Source organism: Cyprinus carpio, chromosome A7 (assembly GCF_018340385.1).
Source record: "Cyprinus carpio isolate SPL01 chromosome A7, ASM1834038v1, whole genome shotgun sequence".
In the NCBI taxonomy this organism is placed as follows: domain Eukaryota; kingdom Metazoa; phylum Chordata; class Actinopteri; order Cypriniformes; family Cyprinidae; genus Cyprinus; species Cyprinus carpio.
Window position 1 is genome coordinate 5918419 of NC_056578.1, and position 24036 is coordinate 5942454.

The 24036-nt window shown below is 36.9% G+C and overlaps 1 protein-coding gene and 1 pseudogene across 1 annotated transcript; both read left to right on the plus strand.

Moving 5' to 3' along the window:
* The first annotated feature begins 1666 nt into the window (after positions 1-1666).
* On the plus strand, positions 1667-6240 carry LOC122145554. Its single transcript, XM_042759402.1, has 9 exons — positions 1667-1952; positions 2119-2256; positions 2366-2435; positions 2553-2656; positions 2985-3068; positions 3568-3629; positions 3865-3919; positions 4256-4444; positions 4544-6240. Exons 2-9 carry the CDS (start codon positions 2131-2133, stop codon positions 5432-5434), a joined length of 1581 nt encoding a protein of 526 aa, XP_042615336.1. The 5' UTR covers positions 1667-1952; positions 2119-2130; the 3' UTR covers positions 5435-6240.
* Positions 6241-17601: 11361 nt separating this feature from the next.
* On the plus strand, positions 17602-24036 carry LOC122134255 (annotated as a pseudogene).

A 24036-nucleotide genomic window follows, 5' to 3' on the forward strand; every position in this document is an offset into this window, starting at 1 on the left:
CTGTCTTGTTTTGTCACAATCATTAGTTGAATGTCTTTTTCTTGTTCTGAAGGTGAAAAATACTTTTTTTCCCCCTAAGAACAGTATAAATACATCTGAATCATGGATGACTCAGGATGATCAGAGACTCAAGCTGAAATAATTGTGACCCTGGACAACAAAACCAGTCATAAGGGTTAATTTTTGGAATTATGCATCTGAAAGCTGAATACATAAGCTTTCCATTGATGTATGGTTTGTTAGGAGGACAATATTTGGCCGAGATACAACTATTTGAAAATCTGGAATCAGAGGATAAAAAAAAAAAAAAAAAAATCTAAATACTGAGAAAATCGCATTTAAAGTTTACTACATGAAGTTCTTAGCCATGCATATTGCTAATCTAAAATTTAGTTTTGATATAGATAAGGTAGGAAATTTACAAAATATCTTCATATATCTTCATGGAACATGATCTTTACTTAATATCCTAATGATTTTTGGCATAAAAGAAAAATCAATAATTTTGACCCATACAATATATTTTTGGCTATTGTTACAAATATACCCCAGAGACTTAAAACTGCTTTTGTGCTCCTGGGTCACATATGTCTGTCAGTGCTGGAGCCCTTAAAATCAGCATCTGACACGTGAGAAGTGGATAAAACTTTATTACCCTTTCACTTCTTTCAGTCTTGGTCGATTCGCAAAACATTTGGTAAATGTTGAATTAGTAGAGTAGAAACAAATGGTGATGTTATGGTGACAGAACTTTAGTTCACACATAACCTTATCTCAGTTTTTCATGAATAAAGTCCCATAAGTGCATATTTCCAAAATCTTTCATGCATATTCATCTTACAGGAATTTCCATCTTAAACAAAGACAAAGAAAAGGGTATGACATTTATTAGTCATCATCCTGTTTGAGAACTGTATCTTGTGATGTACACTGAAACAACAGTAACATCTAAATTAACTGGTTTTATTCAAGTCAAAAATATTTAACATTACTGTACCCTCCAATATACATTAGATTATACCATCAAAACTCATTTTGATATATTAAATCAGCTCTTAAGGGTAACAGTTGCAGTTCACCACTTTTTACAGTTGGTAACACTTCAGATTAAGGAACAATTCTTAACAAGTTGTTTATTAGCTTTCATATTACTAGCATACTGTCTGTTTATTAGTACTTATAAAGCACAGATACAAGCCTTGTTCTGAATGAGCATATTTTAGATCCCTTAATCCACCCAGTACCTAAACGTAACAGCTATTTTATAATCTATTAATAAGCAGCAAATTAGGAGTTTATTGAGGAAAGGTCATAGTTAATAGTTAATAGTTATAGTGATAATTGGTCCCCAAACTTACCTTACAGTTTATGTGCATCATTACAACCTTTGAGTTAAAATGATTTAAAGTAACAGGGCAAGATATTTGCCTCTTGTTTTAATACGCATATCATATAGAGGACTTTGAAAATCAGTCATAAAGATGAAAGAATGAGGATTGTAGCTCCTTGAATTGCTAAATGCTCTCTTTACTAGTTTTGAAATGTTTTTTATTTTTTTTATTTTTTTTTTTTATTTAGTAGACTCGTAACAGATCACATCCTTGTAATTCTCTTCCAAATCTGTAGGGGTCAATCTCTTCAGGTAGAGAGAGTAAGACTCCAGGTATAAAAGACAAGAAAGAGAGAGGTAGACGGTGAGAGCATACTGTGGTTTTCTTTGAGGAACTATTTTGTCTGCACTCATCAAAGTCTGCTATACTGCTGCTGTTCGTATGAAGTGAACCCGAGGCTGATTACTCTAATTGGATTCGCTCCTACACATTTTTTCAATTTGATTATTTTTTGATCCTAACTCTTTTTCATTTTTGGACTTCCTTGTTTGTGGACAGTTATATTTCCTTTTTTGGAATATATTTTTACTTTGGTACCTGAGCCATTAGAACTGCATTTTTGTTAAGTGTTACAGACTGTCTGTTAGCCATTATACAAACAAAAGTATTCAACTGGTTAATTAAGAAATGTATAGAGGGAACCAGTGGAAGAATTTGCTCTTGATTTATAACCACATTACTGCTCATACCTTTGCTATAATTATACCAATATTGCTTTGCTTTGTAGAAATATTCAGAGATGGGCAACACACAGTCAGCTATAAAGTATCCAGGCTACACATTAGTGAGTGAAGATGAGCAGATGATCCTGGTGAAAAATGAAGGTGGCCATCAGTTTGTCATTAAAAAGTTTGACAGAGGACAGGTAAGATAAACACAAACTTTGAAATGATATATATATATATATATATATATATATTAAGGTTTATTGAAAAGAGAGGAATTATGATATACGTGTATCTGTCTGTTTTTAGGAAAATAATTTAAACTTTCTCTTACAACTCGATCATCCACACATCGTCCATCACAAGGAAGTCATCGCAGGTTGAAAGAAACTTCGAAATGAATTCTGTTAACACAACTAAAGTTATAGGATTATATTTATTCTCATTTACAGTTTAATCACATTTAAAATACTGTAATGAGTGAATCTGCTTTCAGGTCCTGACTGTCTGTATCTTGTACTGGAGCTCTGTGAGGGTGGAGATCTTGTTCAGAAAATCAAACACAAAACACAGGAAGCAGATACATTTTCTGAGAATGAGGTACAGTATGTTTACAGATTTAAAGATAGTCAAATTTAAGCCATCACCATTTAATACTATAATGATGCTGTTAACTGCTAGTAAAACCAACGACTTACCCACTGTTAAACTGTTAAAAAAATTTAACTGAAAATTAAAATTTGTATTATTATTATTATTATTATTATTATTATTATTATTGTTGTTATTATTATTATTATTATTATTATTATTATTAATAGGATGTTGGGTGCTTATTCTATTCAAACTAATCATAAAAAATGTGTTAAAAATACAAAACTGTTGCAAACATTTCATATTTGTAAATTCACATTTTATTGATTTCCAGATTCTGGACTGGACTGTGAAGATCTGCATGGCATTAAAGCACCTGCATGATCAACAGGTCCTCCATAAAAACCTGCAGCCCAAGGTACAAATGTAACTCAATCCACTGAGTCTGAAAGCTACTTCTGACAGTATTGGAAAATTAATTCTAGATAACACTAAATAAAAATACAAGTAAAATGGCGCTGATAAACTCTTATTTATGTACGGTTATATATTAAAGAAAATAAATAGTAATATAGTAAAGATATCATTGTTTAATTTTCTTGTCTTACCCCAGTAAGCATGCAAAGATTTGCTATTATCAGTGATCTAGTCAGATCTGCTCTGACTACATATTCAACATATCTACATATTATGTTGAATGCATGTATTTTTATGTTTCAACCACAGACGCCGATAGAGAGCCTGAAGTGTCTTAGTAATAAAGTGTCTGAAATTAATTGATTTTATTTCGGATGTTTTATTTTAGTTGTTGTAGGATGTTTTTATTTTTTGATTGTGACTGATGTTACTAACTCTTATTGCAATCCACTCGTTCCCAGTGGCCACAGACTTATAAAATGTGTGTTTTCTTTTGACAGAGCTTATTTTTCACTGCATGTGGTATTATTCGTCTGGGAGAGTTTGGAGACATTTATGAATGGTATTGTGCAGCTGTACTTCAAAACAATGCATTGCACACCCTTCAGCAATAAATAATGCATGTAGTTCATATAATGAACATAATATGTACCATTTATTTCTAGGTCCACTGATGCACACACAACAGACACTGAAGCTCTTGCATATGTTGCACCTGAGAATTTGATTAACTTGCTATATGTATTTTCCAAATCAAAGCACTGAAAAACCTTTATAATATTCACTTTCTATTTCAGTGAAATTTGGAGGTTGGGATGTGTCATCTATGAGCTGTGCGAGCTGAAGTGTGCGGTGAGATTTAATCCTTTATATAACTAAAATCATTGAGCTTGTAATATATTGATGAAATGTAAAGCTTTCAGAAAGGCCAAGACTGTACAATTTGAAATCATTCATACAAGTTATCTAGCTGGCAAAATTGATATTATTGTACAATATTTACACACACACACACACACACGCACAAAAAAAAAAAAAACACTGTATAATGTCTGTAATCTATACAATATTTCATTATATTTTCAATTGTTTTTATAATTATTATTATTATTATTATTTTTATGAACTCACTAATGCATTATTTTAAGATTCCACCAACTGGTTAACTCATATCGTTATTCATCTTAGTTTAAAGCAAGAAACCCAGTTGAGATTGTTACAAAGATACTCACCTGCTCCTATGAAGCTCTTCCCAACACCTTTTCTGAGGATCTTCGTCAGCTTGTGAAAGACACACTTCAGAAGGATCCAGAGCACCGGCCATCTGTCAATGAGATCCTGATGAGGCCTTTTATCATTGAACACCTTCATTCAATGGTAAGTTAATTTACTAATGTTTACATTTTACTTTTATGAAATGAGAAAGCCAGTTTTTAAGACATGGGCATTGATTTTAACCATGTGATAATTTTTCAGAGCATTCAAACTATTGAGGAGCTTTATAAGACTCTAGATGTAATGAGAAACCTGGCCGATGGTTTGGAGACGGTCCACTTCAACACAACCGTCAGCAGTCTCACGGGAGGAGTGGTAGGTCTGGCTGGAGGAATCACATCTATAGTTGGACTTATTCTCACTCCGTTCACTCTCGGAGCCTCTCTGATAGTGACAGGTGTGGGAATCGGTACGGCAGTCGCTGGTGGAATAACAGCTGGAGCCAGCAACATAACAAACATGGTTAACCAGCAAACAAACAGAAGGAAGATTAAAATGATCTTAACAGAGTTCCAGGAGAAAATTACCTCCATTATATGCTGCATCCAAAACATCTCAACAGCAGTGGAAACGCTACAAAATGAGTTTTCAACAAGCAGTGGGTCACTTTCTAGTCCACAATCCGGGATGAGAGTAGGAGCTCGACTTGGACGAGGACTGGGAGGAATCCCGGAGCTTCTTCGTTTAACTCAAGTCGTAAAAGTGGGGCATATTGCAGCTCAGGCTGCAAGAGCAGTTCGTGTGGCTGAAGCAGCTACAGGGGTTTTATCTGCACTTTTCATAGCTGTTGACGTCTTCTTCGTTTTTCTCGACTCCAGAGAAATCCACAACATCCGCAGAGATTATGCTTTAAAATCAAGTCGACAAGAATCCACCAGCAACCAAACCACAGGGCTGAATGACCAGACACCAAATAACAGCGACACAACAAACCTGCTGCCTTCAAACACTGATCAAGCAGAAGAGATGAAGTCTGAAACCATGAAATTTGTGACAAAAATAAAAGACACTACAGAGGAGCTTCAGACGATTCTGGATACACTACGAGACGCACTGAACCCAAACTCTGAGACCCCAAACACAGATAACTGAGAATGTGTTTTTTAATCACAGATAAACGCGTTGATTGAAGTAGTAGCGTGAGCGTGATTTCATCAAGTACAACATGTTCCTGGATCAACATCCTGGTTGATCCTGGAACAAAATTCCAATTAACGAATCAGAATTGAGATATAGCTTTGCATCAAATATCTGTTTTAGGCTTAAAATCAGGGTTAGATTCTTCTACACCCTTGTTAATCAGCTATCATTTCCCACTGATTTTAGGAATAAATTATGGGTAGGGTTAGGTTTTGAGGTAGGGATTGGGGTTAAGTCTAAATTTTTGGACAATTATGTTGATCCAGGATCATCAAAAAAATGTTGATCCAGGAACATGTCTTACTTGGCAAAATCACGGCGACCGTAGTAGTAGCAGGTGTTGTAGGACAATAATACAATGCAATAAATAATGCATCTAGTTCATATGATGAGCATAATATGTACCATTCATTTCATAATATGAACCATTTATTTGGAATTTGAATGCCTTATTTCTTATTTCTAATAACTTATTTCTAATTTGATTTATTTTCATACTGTTGTGCTGGATTTGCCACCACCTAGCATACTGGCGGTTTTAGTGTCATATTTAAAGGTTTAATTTTATTTGTTTCATCATATTTCTACATTCATAAGGTTTTTTTCAAACAATTACTTTTATTTATGCATTTGTTATTGTACCAATTCAGATTCAACTTCTGTGCCACCATTGCAGGGCAAAGATTCATTTTGTTGATCAGCTGATGAACAGCCTGTTTGAGTTTATATGCAGTTTTCAATAAATTGCCTACTCTCTATTTTTTATTTATTTATTTATTTGTTTCCACCAGCCTGAAATGTGAATACTTGTAATGTTCCCCCCGGTCTTAAGATTTTGTTCAGGAGTGTATATGAATGGAGAGCCTCATTATCCAGCTAACATTTACTCACCTGTGTAAAGATGAAATTTATCATTCACTCCTTCACTAAGACAGAAAATGACGGCTCGGAAAAGCTAGTTTTACTCTGATTATCTTTAGGGTGTGTGCAAACTCAGAGGTCTCATTTTTGCATTTTGAGAAAAATGCCAGCTAGCTGTCATTTCAGTCAGGGCCACTTTCATCAAAGAATGTTTATTACAATAAAGACATACAGTTAATGTTGGCGGTATGGTTCTGTTCTGGGCGAACTCCACACGCCCGTCCATGCAGTCATGCCTGGACATAGCGGGGAGTGCAGCTAATCAAACCCCTTAAAACAAACGATATGCCAAAAAAAAAAAACTGATATATAGGTAATAGATAATATCCAATTTACGCAGTCAATGTTGAGCGGGGGGGAACATCACCCCAAGCTGAAGTAATATATTTGCAAAAAGCATGTTGCTGTAGTCAAATAATACAATAGTATGAGTCTAATTGGGGAAGCTACACCCTTAATGGCAGCAAATAAGATACAACAAGCATGTTGTGTACTACAGACTAGTGCAACTAGAGGTAGTCTGGTCAGGGAAGCATGCACCCTGCATCAACAGCTCCGCTGGCATGAGAGAAAACGACAAGGACAATTAAATGCAAAGTTAACCTTTATAGCAGTCAGGAGAGAAAAGGAGAAGCAGTTACATAGATTCCATAGCGCTTTGCGCATCTTAAATGTCTTTGATTCCAGGACGAACATAACGTTCGTATGCAATGGAAGACCATCGTCCCAGAGCTTTCAGTGTGGGAACTGTTGTGACAGAGGCCGCTGTTGTTGCTGCTCCTATGGGAAAGGAGTGAGTTGTGTAGTGCTCCAGGCGAGAAGCCGCAGGATTGGCAGACCAAGCGGAGATGAGCGGCAAACCAAGATCTCGACATGGCTTTTCTCTCATCAGTGATGAATATAGGCTCATCGGGACAAGCGTAAGGGCGGAAATTGAGATAACGGGACGTGGAATAAAAAGGACAAAATGCTGTGTTAGTACGAGCAATAACAACTGGAATGCCTTTAGATTCTTTGTCAGACTTGGAATGTTTATTAAGGAAAATTGTAAAATACAGCTCTTCAAAAGTGACATAGGACACTGTGAGATCATATAAAGGACTAAAATAATTGTTACGTGTAGTGAATTCCTCCACCCTGAGAAAACCATAAAAAGCACAAAGAAACACAGCCTCCAAAAGTGAATCCACATAAGGATTGAAACACCTGTCTTGGTTTAATAACCAATATTTTAACAAGAGAGAGAGTAAATGGAAAGCGCTTGTCGTTGCCTTTTGGCACTTTTTTTTATGCCATAGAGTAGCAGACGAATAGAGGGATGTCCCAACAAGCTGCATATAAATGGATCTTATGGATCTACTTATGTTAGTATGTTGGACAAAGTCAACAAATTAAAATACTCAAAATTTTAATTTTGTTCCAACCACAGTTTTTGAGATGCTAAATAAGCAAACACCCCACACATGTTGCACCACCTTGTGGCCAGTTTTAACAACAATAAAAAGGCTTCAACATGATTCACCTCGTTCTGAAGCTTTTCTCATCTTTTGTCTTGTTTCTTGCCTCATCATCACAGTGCATTTACAGAATCACTATCATTCAAAATTGTAGATTTGAATAGTTTCCAAGTAATGGACTGGATGATGGAGGAGTGAGGAAATGAGGAAGCATCAGTTGGAAGTACTGAGAATCAACTCAATTTTTATTAATTGTGTTGTTCATGTTCAGTTGATACAGGTCAGCTGATCTTTCAGGGTCACAGCCCAAAACTGCTTAATATCTGCAAAATCTAATGATTTCTGATAACTTTTGGTTAAGAGGTTCCTGGTATAATACAATTTGTGTGTGTGTGTGTGTGTGTGTGAATTGGAATTTAATTTAGTATGATGGACAAGATCAAGAAAGAAAGAATTGTATGTATTTATGTATACTTTCTAAGAATAATACAACATTAAATGTGAAAAATGTAGCATATGCTAACACATGTAACAATTTATGTCTTATGAAATCTTCCACTTTGAAATCAGGAATTTGAAATGAAGAAATTAAAATCTCTCTGTCTTTGTTGAATCCTCCAGTGTATGCATATCCTGGAGTTTTAATGATGGTCAGAGATGTTAGGTTCTCTGCGACAAACACTTCATAAACAGTGATCATTAGATGTCTGGGATTGTGTTTGATCTCTAAATTCTTTAGTTTCTTCTGTGATTTGGTAAAACTCTTCATCCTCAAACTTCACTCCCAGTAAGTAGTTGATCATGGTGTTTATCATGGTGGTTTTAACAGCACCGGTTTCTCCCACCAGCCTTATCGCTTGGTTCTGCTGTCCATCATCTGAACTTTCTATCAGTCGCATCAATATATTTTCTTTCTGTGTATATATTTGGCATTTAACAGCTTTACACTTAAACATAAATAAGTAGTGTTTTAACAATTGTAATTATCTTTATGCATTCTGGTTGGGATGGGTTGAACAGTTTGCAGTTTTGTCTGGTTAGAACAAGTACAATAAACAGAGATAAAAGTGTCTAAAAGAGTTATTTTTGACATTATTTTATATCGTACTGCAATACCAGACACTACGGGCACTACTTTTTTCATGCATTGGTCAATTTTGAGATTTTGGGCAGTTTGGCTTTCCATGGTGTGGACTCTACAATTATATTAAATTTAGAATGGTTTTTAAAACTTTATTTTTGCCTTATTTTTATTGTGTCTGTCCCTCTGTTTCCGGTTCCTGTCTGCGTGCTGCTGAGTGGTTTGTGATTGTAGATCCATGTAGATTTGCTTTTCTGTTGAATCTCTATCTTACCATCATCTCTGTTGTTTAACATGATAAATATAAACTTAATTCCCACCATACACTCTAAAAAACATTGGGATAAAAACAACCCAATTTGAATTGTTATTAACCCAAGGGCTGGGTAAATATAGGACAGAACCCATCTTGGGTTAAAGTTACCCAGCAAATTGGGTTGTTTATTTAAACCAACATGATGGGTTGATTTAACTCAGCTAATGGGTTTATTCATTTTTACTATATTACTAGCTTATATTTTTACTTCATACATTAAATAATGTTTACAGATTAATTTAAATCCTCTAAACTTTTCTAAAATTCTCCACACAAAAATCCAGAATTTTGTGACCTTAGGGAGCGTGATGGATTGTAGCAAGGTATACGGCTAGTTAGGTACGCAGGAGCTAAACCATTAAGGGCCTTATAAGTAAGTAATCATTTTGTAACTGATATGGAACTTAATAGGTAGCCAGTGCAGAGACTGTAGAATTGGGGTAATATGATCATATTTCCTTGACCTGGTAAGGACTCTAGCCGATGCATTTTGGACTACCTGTAGCTTGTTTATTGAGGATGCAGGACAACCAGCTAGCAGTGCATTGCAATAGTCCAGTCTAGAGGTCATGAATGCATGAACTAGCTTTTCTGCATCAGAAACAGGTAACATGTTTCGTAGCTTGGCAATGTTTCTAAAATGGAAGAATGCTGTTTTTGTAACATGGGAAATATGGTTTTCAAAAGACAAGTTGCTGTCTAATATAACACCCAGATTTTTGACAGTAGAGGAAGTAACAGTACATCCGTCTAGTAGCAAATTGTATTCTACGAGATTCTGTGTACTGTTTTTTGGTCCAATAAGTAATATCTCTGTCTTATCCAAATTTAATAGGAGAAAATTATTGGTTATCCAATCTTTTACATTTTTAACAAACTCTGTTAGCTTTGATAATTTTGAAGTTTCACCTGGTCTTGTTGAGACATATAGTTGAGTATCATCAGCATAACAGTGGAAACTAATCCTGTATTTTCTAATAATATTACCAAGGGGCAACATGTATATTGAAAATAGCAGAGGACCTAGGACATATCCTTGTGGCACTCCATATTTTACTGGTGATAAATGAGATGACTCCCCATTTAAATAAACAAAGTGGTAGCGATCGGACAGGTAGGATCTAAACCATCTTAGAGCCTGCCCTTGAATACCTGTATAGTTTTGTAATCGATCTATGAGTATGTCATGATCTTTGGTGTTGAACGCAGCACTAAGATCAAGTAAAACTAGCAATGAGATTGTTCCTCGGTCTGACGCAAGAAGCAAGTCATTTGTAATTTTAACAAGTGCAGTTTCTGTGCTATGATGGGGCCTGAAACCTGACTGAAATTCTTCATAGAGATCATTTTTTTGCAGGAAGGAGCACAATTGAGCAGACACAACTTTTTCTAAAATTTTAGACATAAATAGAAGATTTGAAATGGGTCTGTAATTTGCCAGTTCACTAGGATCTAGTTGTGGTTTCTTAATAAGAGGCTTTATAACCGCAAGCTAGAATGGTTTTTGGACGTGACCTAAAGATAACGACAAGTTAATAATATTGAGAAGCGGTTCTTCGGCTACAGGTAGCAAATCTTTCAGTAATTTAGTGGGTACAGGATCTAATAAACATGTTGTTGGTTTAGATGCAGTGATAAGTTTATTTAGCTCTTCCTGTCCTATAGTTGTAAAGCACTGCAGTTTATCTTTGGGTGCGATGGATGAAACTGAAGTATTAGATGCTGTAGAATCTACATTTGTTATTGTATTTCTGATGATATCTATTTTATCAGTGAAGAAATTCATAAAGTCATTACTATTTAACTGTGATGGAATATTTAGATTGGGTGGCATCTGGTTATTTTTTATCTAGCCACTGTGCTAAATAAAAGCCTTGGATTGTTTTGGTTATTTTCAGTGAGTTTGTGGATATGCTCAGCCCAGGCAGTTTTTAGAGCCTGTCTATAGCTGGACATACTGTTTTTCCACGCAATTCTAAAAACTTCCAAATTAGTTTTTCTCCATTTGCGCTCAAGACTACGAGTTTCTTTCTTGAGATAGTGTGTATTACTGTTGTACCATGGCACAGTACATTTTTCTCTAACCTTTTTCAATTTGGCCGGGATTTCCGCCTATGTCTGTTCATTATCAAAGTGAAACACAGTCAGCAAAACATATAAATTTAAAGAGTCCGTAGTATAACCGGTCTACAGCTGCTGTTAAGTTTGCGCATGTGAAGAGGATGATTTTTTTCCCGCCGATATGCGAACACGCATGAAGCCTATCTACATTATAAATAATAGTTTAAGATTGAAATACATTAAGAATATGGAAACATTGGATTTGTGCCGAATGAGAGAGGTATGTGACCCCAACTGTACATTCAGTTTCGCTTTGTTTTGGTTTCTTTAGTTTTACTTTTTTTTTTTATTCTTGATCTGTTCTGCATACCGTTACATTTAAACTATTTGTTTTGGAGTGAGTGGAACTAGGCTATGATTATAGTGTTTATAATGTTCATACATTATAATATATCTCTTTATTTGGTATTATTTCTGGTATTATTACAATCTCTCCAAATGTTCCGCTGCTCACAAAAGAGTGGAGAGGGTGTGTTAAGTAGTAGTACCATTTAACAAGAGCGATTTTGAACTTAAGAAAGCTGATTGGTCAGTAACATGTTGAGGACCAATACATAATTTACAAATCATGCTCCAAATGCATCAACCAGCAATTGCTCTGTCTTGAGCTTGTACTTGTGCTCTGGGAATCCATGTTATACAGTAGGGGGCACTATTGCATATATTCTGTACAGAAACAAGCCAAGAAGAAGCCAAAACAACAGATGCTTCCATGTGTAACACGATCATCCAATTGGGACTGGCTGCAGACATACTGGGCGAGCGGAACTCTACTAAAGAGCGGAAATACCTCATATCCACTAGCGACCCGAGGTAAAAACACGATAATGTTTATCGTTATCAGCCGATTTCAGTGGTTTGTCATCAGACCATGACAAATGCCTATCTGTGACACCTTCCCATGACATCCAGCGTGCCTGCCGGCTCTGAGACACCGCCTTGATGTTGAGGCGCTCCTGCTCGGTCCTTGTCACTTCTGCCACCACCATGGCACTCTGCTCTTCCTTGGAGGCCTTTGACCAGAAGAGGGGGGTCTCGCTCCTCCCAAGGCCTGCTCGTCCCTCCTGGACTCTGCCGACTACTTCACGATGTCTCAGCCTGCTAATTGCCCTGTCGACCTCTTCCTGGGCTTTCCACTTCCTCCCTGTCTGTATAGTAGGGCCAACTGCCCTCACTAGTTGGTCAGTGGATTCCATCCTCGCCCAGCCCACAAGCTCGTCAATCCTCTTCAGCAGCCTTGTTGTGCATGCTGCTGTCTGGAGTATGGTTGTGATGTCATCCATATAGCCTCTCACTGCTGGTAGCCTTTGGCCTGAAGGTAGCTTCATGCCTCCAACCACCGCCCTTGCTCCACTCAGGATAACCTCGAAAGCTGCTACAAACAGGGTGGGAGAGATCGAACATTTTCACTTTTTAGGTTTGAGTAAAACTTGGCTTCATAGTGGGATTCAAACAGATTTAATTGAAATCCCAGGTTATAAATGTTTTAGAAATGATAGGAAATCGGGAAGAGGAGGAGGAGTGGCACTTTATGTAAGAGATAATATGACATGCACAGAAGTCACTTTTGATCATGAACTAAACATTGAATATATTTGTGTTGAAATTTCATTATCAGCAAGTATGCATTTCAAAATTGTGATTGTATATAATCCTCCCTCTTTTAAAGATGCATTTTATAATGAGTGGAGTAAATTGTTGAAATCGGCGGCCCATAAGTCTGAAGTTATTTAACTAGGTGATTTTAACATAGACTGGTCTAACCCTGGCAAAAGGAAAAAACTCAAATCCTTAATGTCTAAATGTGAGTTTACCCAATTAATTAAGGGTGCCACAAGGATCTCAAAATCTTCTAGGACACAAATAGATCTAGTTTTTTCAAACAAGGATGATCGGATTTTGAAATCATACAAATTTTCTAACTGGTTTATCTGACCATAACATGATTCTGGTTGCTCGTAAATTATCAAAAAAACGTCTGCTAAATATAAATAAAAATCATTCAAATGTATTTACCATTTTAAAGCGAGATTTTCCTGCTGTCGATAATGAATTAAATGCTCTTGACTGGAGCACAATCATGGAAAATAACGATGTGCATAGTTGCTGTAAAGAGGTAATGAATAGTTGATGGGGTCATTTCTAAATTTCTTAAAAAACAAAAGCATTTGAAGAAGAGAATACTACCCTGGTTTAATGAGGAGTTGAAACGATTAATGAAAGAAAGAGACCTGGCTTTGAAAAAATCAGTTAAGACCAAACTAAGTAATGATATAAATATTTTTAAAAGTTTAAGAAATCGAGTTACTAAAAATATAAGAAAAGCAATAGCGGAGTATTATATTACAACAATAATAGAAACCAAGGGAAGTCCTCTCATAATGTGGAAGCAAATAAATAATATTGTGTAACCGTCAGGGAAATCAAAGATTATTCATGAGCTTAGAAATGGAGACAGGCAGATTAGAGATAGTCAACAAATAGCACTGGAATTTAATACGTTTTTTGTTTCATCTGTGGAAGAATTGGTGCAACAAGTGAATGTAGAACAACAACTAAAATTCACTAAACATCAATCGATAAACCAATATTCGCTTTTCTCACTTCTGCGGACTAATGAAGCAAAAGTGTTTGAAGCGATAAATTCAGTCAACAACAGCTATAGTAAAGACCTTTTCCATATAAATACAGCTTTTTTGAAACCAAATAAAAACACTCTTCTAAAGTCTCTAACACATTTGTTCAATTTGTCTATTCAGAGCGGATAATTTCCCACAACCTGGAAACAGGCAAAAGTCATGCCATTATTTAAGTCAGGAACACCAGACCAGGTATGCAATTATCGGCCCGTAAGCATTTTACCAATATTTTCAAAGGTGTTAGAAAAAATTGTGTAGGGGCAACTTGTTACTTTTATACAATCAAATAACATTTTACACCCATTACAATTTGGCTTCCGTCCTCAATACTCCACCGAAACGGCAAATTGCTTCTTTGTGGAACAACTTAAATCTGCTATAGATAGTGGTGAAATCGTTGGCGCCGTTTTTTTGGATCTTAAAAAGGCGTTTGACACCTTAAATCATGAAATTCTTATTCACAAATTGTCCAATTTTAATTTTAGGCCGTTAACTTTGCAGTGGTTCAAATCATATCTGGAATAGAGAGATCAATGTGTGGTGGTTAATAATGAAATGTCCACATTTTTAAAAATTAACACAGGAGTACCGCAAGGTTCGATTCTTGGGCCCTTGCTCTTTACATTGTATATTAATGATTTGCCAGACTCATGTCCCACAGCAGGATTTCAAATGTACGCGGATGATGCAGTGGTTTATGTGCGAGGGAGAAGTGTGCAGTCAGTTTCTGATGAGCTTACAAAACATCTGCAAAATGTAGCGGTGTGGTTTCAAAATGCAGGTCTGACATTGAATGTTAAAAAGACTATGTCTATTTGCTTTGCCTCAAGATTCAAGTCCATACCAGATGATCTAAATTTATGGATAAATGGGCAAAAGATCCAGTAGGTCTCAGAGGTCAAATACCTGGGCCTTGTACTTGACTCTCAACTTAAATTTGACAGTCATATTAAAAAAAAATATGTTGAGTTGCCAAAGCAAATCTTTATACATTCAGACTAACCAGGGACTGCCTACCGTTTCATGCTGCTCACACTTTCATGCATGCCATGATTTTCTTGCATATAAGTTACTGCATCTGCATATGGTCACAAGCTACTGTCACTACAATTAAGCCAGTTCAAATCATTTATAACAGAGCTGTTAAAATATTAGATAAGAAACCCATTAGGTCACATCATTGTATTAGCTTAAGGAAGTTAAATATTTTATCTTTTGCTAATTTTATTAAATTCTCTTTGTTGAAGCTGATGCATAAATGTTTAAATCATCAAGCCCCACAGGTCTTGAGTGATTGCATAGTTGCTCTCAGGGTTGGGGGTTCAAGGACTAGAGGAGCTCAGAACGGGAACTGTCAGATTCCGAGACGCAATACTTTGTTTGGACAATCAGTTTTCTCTGTACAAGGCACAAAGGTCTGGAATTGTTTGACCACCGAACTTAAAGGAGAGTCAAACTGGGTCATTTTTAAACACAAACTCAAAGATACTTTAATCAGAAGTCAAATATGCGACCACTGATTGTCAGCTTTATTGATATTGTTTTATATTGTATTATTTTGTTTATTTTAACTGTGTATTGTTTAATTTTTGTAAAGGCTCACTAGGGACGGACATTTAGAATTAGCTTCGGCTAAAATGTTGTAGTATATAACATGTGATTATGTGACATACTTGTCCCTATTCAAATAAACATAACATAACATAACATAACATAACATAACATCCCATGGCAATGCCCACTTCCAGCTGTTGCCAACCTCTCGTGAAGTCCTGATGGGTACAGCACATCTTGATGTCCTCAAAGTACTTGGCCACCAAGTCACGAATGCAGACAGGGACGTGCAAAAAGTCCAAGGCATACCCAATTAGTTGATGGGGGACGGACCCATATGCGTTAGCAAGGTCCAGCCACACCATGTGCAAGTCACCTCTCTCCCTTTTTGCTCTCTGGATCTGCTCCCATAGGACTGCAGAGTGTTCCACGCACACTGGGAAGCCTGGCACGCCTGCCTTCTGGCAGCTGGTATTGATGTACCCATTCCTTATGAGGTAGGTGGTCAACCTCTTGGCCAGGATGGAGAAGAAAATCTTGCCTTCAACATTCAGGAGTGCAATGCTCCTAAACTGGCTAATGGTGGTAGAGTTTGTTTCCTTCGGAATGAACACTGTGACAGCTCGTTGCCACTCTGAAGGGATGACTTTGTTCTTCCAGGCCGGTCTCAGGAGATTCCACAGATATTTCTGGACCCCTGGGCAGTACTTGTACATCTTATAAGATACCCCGTTGGGGCCTGGAGCTGAGGCTGCTCTCGCTTTCCGTACAACTTCTGCTACCTCACTAAGTTTGGGGAGATCAACGCTGAACAGGACGGATGGATGGGCTGGACGAGGAACATAACCTGGTGATCCCAGCGGCGTTGACTACGCTGGGTCACTGTACTGCTCCCTGATGAAACTCTCCAGCTGTAACTGTGTAACCTCCAGCTTCCCGTTTCTCCTATCCTCCAGTAGCTGTCTCGCATGCTTGAAGGGGTTTTTGAAGAAGTTACTCCTCTCCTTCTCCTTCCGCCTTCTGCGTTTACGGATGCGCTTTACCCTCCGAAGGCTGGCTAGGTTCCTCTTCACCTCCTCCCACAGTGGCTTCAGGCCCTCCTTCTCCTCTTTGCTTGCCTTCCTCCATTGCTTTCGGAGATGGCGACGCCTCTTCACCAGTTGCTCAATCTCTCTCTCCCTCCTCCCCTTTTGCTTTACGCCCTTTTGCTTCCCAGCCACTACTCCGAACCTGCTTCTACACTCCTCGTACAGGATGTGTCCGATGCGATTTAGCTTGGTTTCCACCTGGCCACGCAATGACTGCTCCAGAATGATGCTGAGGTCCTCATCAAGCTTCCGCCACACTGCCACCTCATTTGCTTTCGGCCATTTGACTAGCTGCCTCTGCCCAGGTTCTTTCCTCTCTGTCCTCTGGTCTAGCTCCTGGTTGCTAGGGTGTGATGATGATAGATTCCTAACGGTGTCTTCTCCTATGCCACCCTCAGAGGAATACGTTTCAACCAACGACTCTCCTGTGCCCTCTACCTGCCTTCCCTCAGCAACGCTGAAATGCTCAGCAACACTAGCCTACTGCTAGTACACTGATATTTGTATACTTACTCCATAAAGTATACTTGAACTTTACTTAAGTATACTTAATAAAATAAACTTGAAATTTGTTTGTTTGTTTATTTATAAAGCACAGTAGTAACACCAGGTTGCCCAAAGTGCTTCACAATATCACAATAAAATTACATAAAAACAAGCATAGTCACAAATCACATAACAACATAGGCACAATTTAAAATTACTAAACCTGCATCACAACAACTCCTCATTTGTCTTTAAAAGATGTGGTTTTAACATAGCTGTGAAGACCGGTAGTGAGTTAACGGATAGTATAAAGGAGGTCATTCCACTGGTCAACCCTTAGTTTTGGACCTGCTCATGAAAAGGCATCATGAAATATTCTTATATCATGCTTTATTGTTGTGCGCATTATTTTCCGCCTATAGGCTATATGTTGTAGTGGATCATCAAACGGTGCAGAAAATAACAGGAAAAGGAGGGCGGAGCGAATAACACGCTGAAAGAAGTTCTTGTTTTAACTTCAGTCGGGTAGATTTACGCCATGTTTATTTCGTTTTAGGAAAATTGTTTAAAACTAAGTTGTATGGATTAGTTATCATCGCTGTAAACCACAGTTTCTCCGTTTCAGCGCGTAAAGTTGGGGTTCATCGCATTGTTCACGAGGAGGCAAAACACATAAGAACTTCGATCAAGACTGCAACAAGGTTGGGCTTATTCATTGACCGAGTCTATTAATATATAGTTTGCATTATTAAGTTGTAACTGGAACTGTAAGGGTAATTTAGTAGTGATGCATGGAAATAAAGCTTGCGATCCAAAAGAAAAACTGAAACTAAACACACTTGGGGGAAACTAAGATGACTTATATTAATTAGACATCATTTGAAATAACCTAACACTCGTAAATATTGTAATATTTGTCCAAAATGTCACACTTATTTAAGATGGTATTAGCACCATAACCTCTGGCTTGAACCAGTGGTGTAGTTATTTTTTGTGTCGATGGCTGAACAGATCCTCCATGCAGACACCAGACAGTGCCTTCAGTAAACAACATAACCAGCTCATATCAGACATATCCTGAACACATTATGAAATGCTTGCAATATCTGGATGAGCTTAATGGTTTACATTTCTTATGCCTATTAGGACAATTTTATACAGTGCTTAAAGAAAATAAATTGTTAACTTGCCATAATTAATTCTCCTTCACTTTAACACTTCACACTACATTTTAAATGTACCATTTTGAAAACGAAAGATGGCAGATTCTTAAGCTTCTCAGAATTGTACAAGTTCTGCTTTTTTTCTTTATAGTATTGAGCTACAACTTCTCAGCCTCTGAACGAACACAAAAATATTGTGTAATCAGCACAATGTGAAATAATCTAAATAGGACAAATAAATAAATAAAACAGGCCATTTTCTATCTTTGTTCTATTTGTTCTCTTTGTTTGTAAGTATTCAGGTACAGAAACCGAATAATAAATTGTAAAATAGCATTGAATAGGCTGATTACTCCAATTGGATTTGCTCCTACACATTTTTGCATTTGGATTATTTTTTTGACTCTTAACTCCTTTTCATTTTTGGACTTCCTTGTTTGTGGACAGTTATATTTCCTTTTTTGGACTATATTTTTACTTTGGGACCTGAGCCATTAGAACTGCATTTTTGTTAAGTGTTACAGACTGTCTGTTAGCCATTATACAAACAAAAGTATTCAACTGGTTAATTAAGAAATGTATAGAGGGAACCAGTGGAAGAATTTGCTCTTGATTTATAACCACATTACTGCTCATACCTTTGCTATACTTATACTAATATTGCTTTGTAGAAATATTCAGAGATGGGCAACACACAGTCAGCTATAAAATATCCAGGCTACACATTAGTGAGTGAAGATGAGCAGATGATCCTGGTGAAAAATGAAGGTGGCGATCAGTTTGTCATTAAAAAGTTTGACAGAGGACAGGTAAGATAAACACAAACTTTGAAATGATACATACAGGTGCTGGTCATATAATTAGAATATCATCAAAAAGTTGATTTATTTCATTAATTCCATTCAAAAAGTGAAACTTGTATATTATATTCATTAATTACACACAGACTGATATATTTCAAATGTTTATTTCTTTTAATTTTGATGATTATAACTGACAACTAATGAAAATCCCAAATTCAGTATCTCAGAAAATTAGAATATTACTTAAGACCAATACAAAGAAAGGATTTTTAGAAACTAAAAAGTATAAAAATGAAAAGTATGAGCATGTAAAGCACTCAATACTTAGTTGGGGCTCCTTTTGCCTGAATTACTGCAGCAATGCGGCGTTGCATGGAGTCGATCAGTCTGTGGAACTGCTCAGGTGTTATGAGAGCCCAGGTTGCTCTGATAGTGGCCTTCAGCTCTTCTGCATTGTTGGGTCTGGCATATCGCATCTTCCTCTTCCCAATACCCCAGAGATTTTCTATGGGGTTAAGGTCAGGAGAGTTTGCTGGCCAATTAAGAACAGGGATACCATGGTCCTTAAACCAGGTACTGGAAGCTTTGGCACTGTGTGCAGGTGCCAAGTCCTGTTGGAAAATGAAATCTGCATCTCCATAAAGTTGGTCAGCAGCAGGAAGCATGAAGTGCTCTAAAACTTCCTGGTGTACGGCTGTGTTGACCTTGGACCTTAGAAAACACAGTGGACCAACACCAGCAGATGACATGGCGGTTATCCCTATTGCTTGTACACTTTTTTCTATCACATCTTTTCCTTCCCTTCGTCTCTCTATTAATGTGCTTGGACACAGAGCTCTGTGAACAGTCAGCCTCTTTTGCAATGACCTTTTGTGTCTTGCCCTCCTTGTGCAAGGTGTCAATGGTCGTCTTTTGGACAACTTACAAGTCAGCAGTCTTCCCCATGATTGTGTAGCCTACAGAACTAGACTGACAGACCATTTAAAGGCCTTTGAAGGTGTTTTGAGTTAATTAGCTGATTAGAGTGTGGCACCAGGTGTCTTCAATATTAAACCTTTTCACAATATTCAAATTTTCTGAGATACTGAATTTGGGATTTTCCTTAGTTGTCAGTTATAAACATCAAAATTAAAAGAAATAAACATTTGAAATATATCAGTCTGTGTGTAATGAATAAATATAATATACAAGTTTCACTTTTTGAATGGAATTAGTGAAATAAATCAGCTTTTTGATGATATTCTAATTATATGACCAGCACCTGTAAGTTTAGGTTTATTGAAAAGAGAGAAATTATGATGCACGTGTATCTGTCTGTTTTTAGGAAAATAATTTAAACTTTCTCTTACAACTCGATCATCCACACATCGTCCATCACAAGGAAGTCATCGCAGGTTGAAAGAAACTTCTAAATGAATTCTGTTAACACAACTAAAGTTATAGGATTATATTTATTCTCATTTACAGTAGTTTGATCACTTTAATGATTTAAAATACTGTAATGAGTGAATCTGCTTTCAGGTTCTGACTGTCTGTATCTTGTACTGGAGCTCTGTGAGGGTGGAGATCTTGTTCAGAAAATCAAACACAAAACACAGGCAGCAGATACATTTTCTGAGAATGAGGTACAGTATGTTTACTGATTTAAAGACAGTAAATTGTAACCCATCACCATGTAATATTATAATAATACTAAACTTTACAATTAACTGCTAGTAAAACCCATGACTTACCCACTGTTTAAACTCACAGCATGTTGAAAATTGAAACATGGTTATCATGCCAGGTCAGAAAAGCAGCAGTTAGGAAATATTTGTAAATAGATTAGTAAATTCACATTTTATTGATTTCCAGATTCTGGACTGGACTGTGAAGATCTGCATGGCATTAAAGCACCTGCATGATCAGCAGATCCTCCATAAAAACCTGCAGCCCAAGGTACAAATGTAACTCAATCCACTGAGACTGAAAGCTACTTCTGACAGTATTGGAAATTCATTCTAGATGACACTAAATAAAAATACAAATAAAATGGCACTGATAAACTCTGATTTATGTACTGTTATATATTAAAGAAAATACATAGTAAAGAAAAAAAAAATATCATTGTTTAATTTTCTTGTCTTACCCCAGTAAGCATGCACAGATTTGCTATTATCAGTGATCTATTCAGATCTGCTCTGATATGGTGAACGCACATTCATCCAGATTCATCCATGTACAATAGCAGTGTTAAGGCACATCTTATTAAAACGTATTAAAACATTTAATTATGTTCCTTTGCAAATTACTTGTATTTTTACATCAATAGAGAGCCTAAAGTGTCATAGTAATAAAGTTGTCTGCAATCAAACAATTTTATTTCAGATGTTGCCTTGTAATAGTTGGAGGCTGTATGAATAGTTTGATTTTAACTGATGTTACTAACTCTTATTGCAATCCACTCGTTCCCAGTGGCCACAGACTTATAAAACATGTTTTTTTTTGACAGAGCTTATTTTTCACTGCATGTGGTATCATTCGTCTGGGAGAGTTTGGAGACATTTATGAATGGTATTGTGCAGCTGTACTTCAAAACAATGCATTGCACACCTTTCAGCAATAAATAATGCATGTAGTTCATATGATGAACATAATATGTTACATTTATTTCTAGGTCCACTGATGCACCCACAACAGACACTGAAGCTCTTGCATATGTTGCACCTGAGAATTTGAGTGGCAGACCGTATGATCAGAAAACGTAATACAAGAACTGCAACATTAACTTGCTATATGTATTTTCCAAATCAAAGCACTGAAAAACCTTTATAATATTCACTTTCTATTTCAGTGAAATTTGGAGGTTGGGATGTGTCATCTATGAGCTGTGCGAGCTGAAGTGTGCTGTGAGATTTTTGGTTCAATTTAATCCTTTGTATAACTAAATGCACTGAGTTTATAATATATTGCAGAAATTTAAAGCTTTCAGAAAGGCCAAGACTGTACAATTTGAAATCATTCATACAAGTTAACTAGCTGGCTAAATTGATATTATTGTACAATATTTTCACACACACACACACAAAAAAAATTGTACTGTTTAAAACTGTATAATGTCTGTAATCTATACAATATTTCATTATATTTTCAAGTGTTTTTTTTTTTTTATATGAACTCACCGATGCATTATTTTAAGATCCCACCCACTGTTTAACTCATATAGTTATTCCTCTTAGTTTAAAGCAAGAAACCCAGTTGAGATTGTTACAAAGATACTCACCTGCTCCTACGAAGATCTTCCCAACACCTTTTCTGAGGATCTTCGTCAGCTTGTGAAAGACACACTTCAGAAGGATCCAGAGCACCGGCCATCTGTCAATGAGATCCTGATGAGGCCTTTTATCATTGAACACCTTCATTCAATGGTAAGTTAATTTACTAATGTTTACATTTTACTTTTATGAAATGAGAAAGACAGTTTTAAGACATATGCATTGATTTTAACCATGTGATAATTTTTCAGAGCATTCAAACTATTGAGGAGCTTTTTATAAGACTCTAGATGTAATGAGAAACCTGGCCGATGGTTTGGAGACGGTCCACTTCAACACAACCGTCAGCAGTCTCACGGGAGGAGTGGTAGGTCTGGCTGGAGGAATCACATCTATAGTTGGACTTATTCTCACTCCGTTCACTCTCGGAGCCTCTCTGATAGTGACAGGTGTGGGAATCGGTACGGCAGTCGCTGGTGGAATAACAGCTGGAGCCAGCAACATAACAAACATGGTTAACCAGCAAACAAACAGACAAAAGATTACAAAGATCTTAACAGAGTTCCAGGAGAAAATTACCTCCATTATATGCTGCATCCAAAACATCTCCACAGCAGTGGAAACGCTACAAAATGAGTTTTCAACAAGCAGTGGGTCACTTTCTAGTGCACAATCCGGGATGAGAGTAGGAGCTCGACTTGGACGAGGACTGGGAGGAATCCCGGAGCTTCTTCGTTTAACTCAAGTCATAAACGTGGGGAAGATTGCAGCTCAGGCTGCAAGAGCAGTTCGTGTGGCTGAAGCAGCTACAGGGGTTTTATCTGCACTTTTCATAGCTGTTGACGTCTTCTTCGTTTTTCTCGACTCCAGAGAAATCCACAACATCCGCAGAGATTACGCTTTAAAATCAAGTCGACAAGAATCCACCAGCAACCAAACCACAGGGCTGAATGACCAGTCACCAAATAACAGCGACACAACAAACCTGCTGCCTTCAAACACTGATCAAGTAGAAGAGATGAAGTCTGAAACCATGAAATTTGTGACAAAAATAAAAGAGACTACAGAGGAGCTTCAGACGATTCTGGATACACTACGAGACGCACTGAACCCAAACTCTGAGACCCCAAACACAGATAACTGAGAATTTGTAGGACTTCCTCCTTATTAGTGATCTAGTCAGATCTGCTCTGATAAGGTGAATGCAAGTTCATCCATCAGATTTATACATGCACAACAAAAGTGCTGAGGCACAATTCATTAAAAACTGAAATGTTGTTCCTCTGAAAATTACTTGTATTTTAAAGTTTGAACCGTAGATGTTTAGAGAGCCTAAAATGCCATAGTGTACATTTATTCATGGACAAATCAGTGGACATTTCTCTGCAATTATTCGATTTTATTTCAGATGTTGCCAAGTAATACTTGGAGGCTGTAAAGACTGATTTTGACTGATGTAACTCTTATTGCAATCCACTTGTTCCCAGTGGCCACAGACTTATAAAAAGTGGAATTTTTTTTTTTTTTTTTTTTGACAGAGCTTATTTTTCACTGCATGTGGTATCATTCGTCTGGGAGAGTTTGGAGACATTAATGAATGGTATTGTGCAGCTGTACTTCAAAACAATGCATTGCACACCCTTCAGCAATAAATAATGCATGTAGTTTATA

Bases quoted from the DNA above. Each gene is read 5' to 3' on its own strand.
- LOC122145554 (XM_042759402.1), top strand. From the start codon at position 2,131: ATGGGCAACACACAGTCAGCTATAAAGTATCCAGGCTACACATTAGTG. The intron at 2,657-2,984 runs GTACAGTATGTT...ATTGATTTCCAG, and splicing joins ATACATTTTCTGAGAATGAG to ATTCTGGACTGGACTGTGAA. The intron at 3,920-4,255 runs GTGAGATTTAAT...TATTCATCTTAG, and splicing joins TGTGCGAGCTGAAGTGTGCG to TTTAAAGCAAGAAACCCAGT.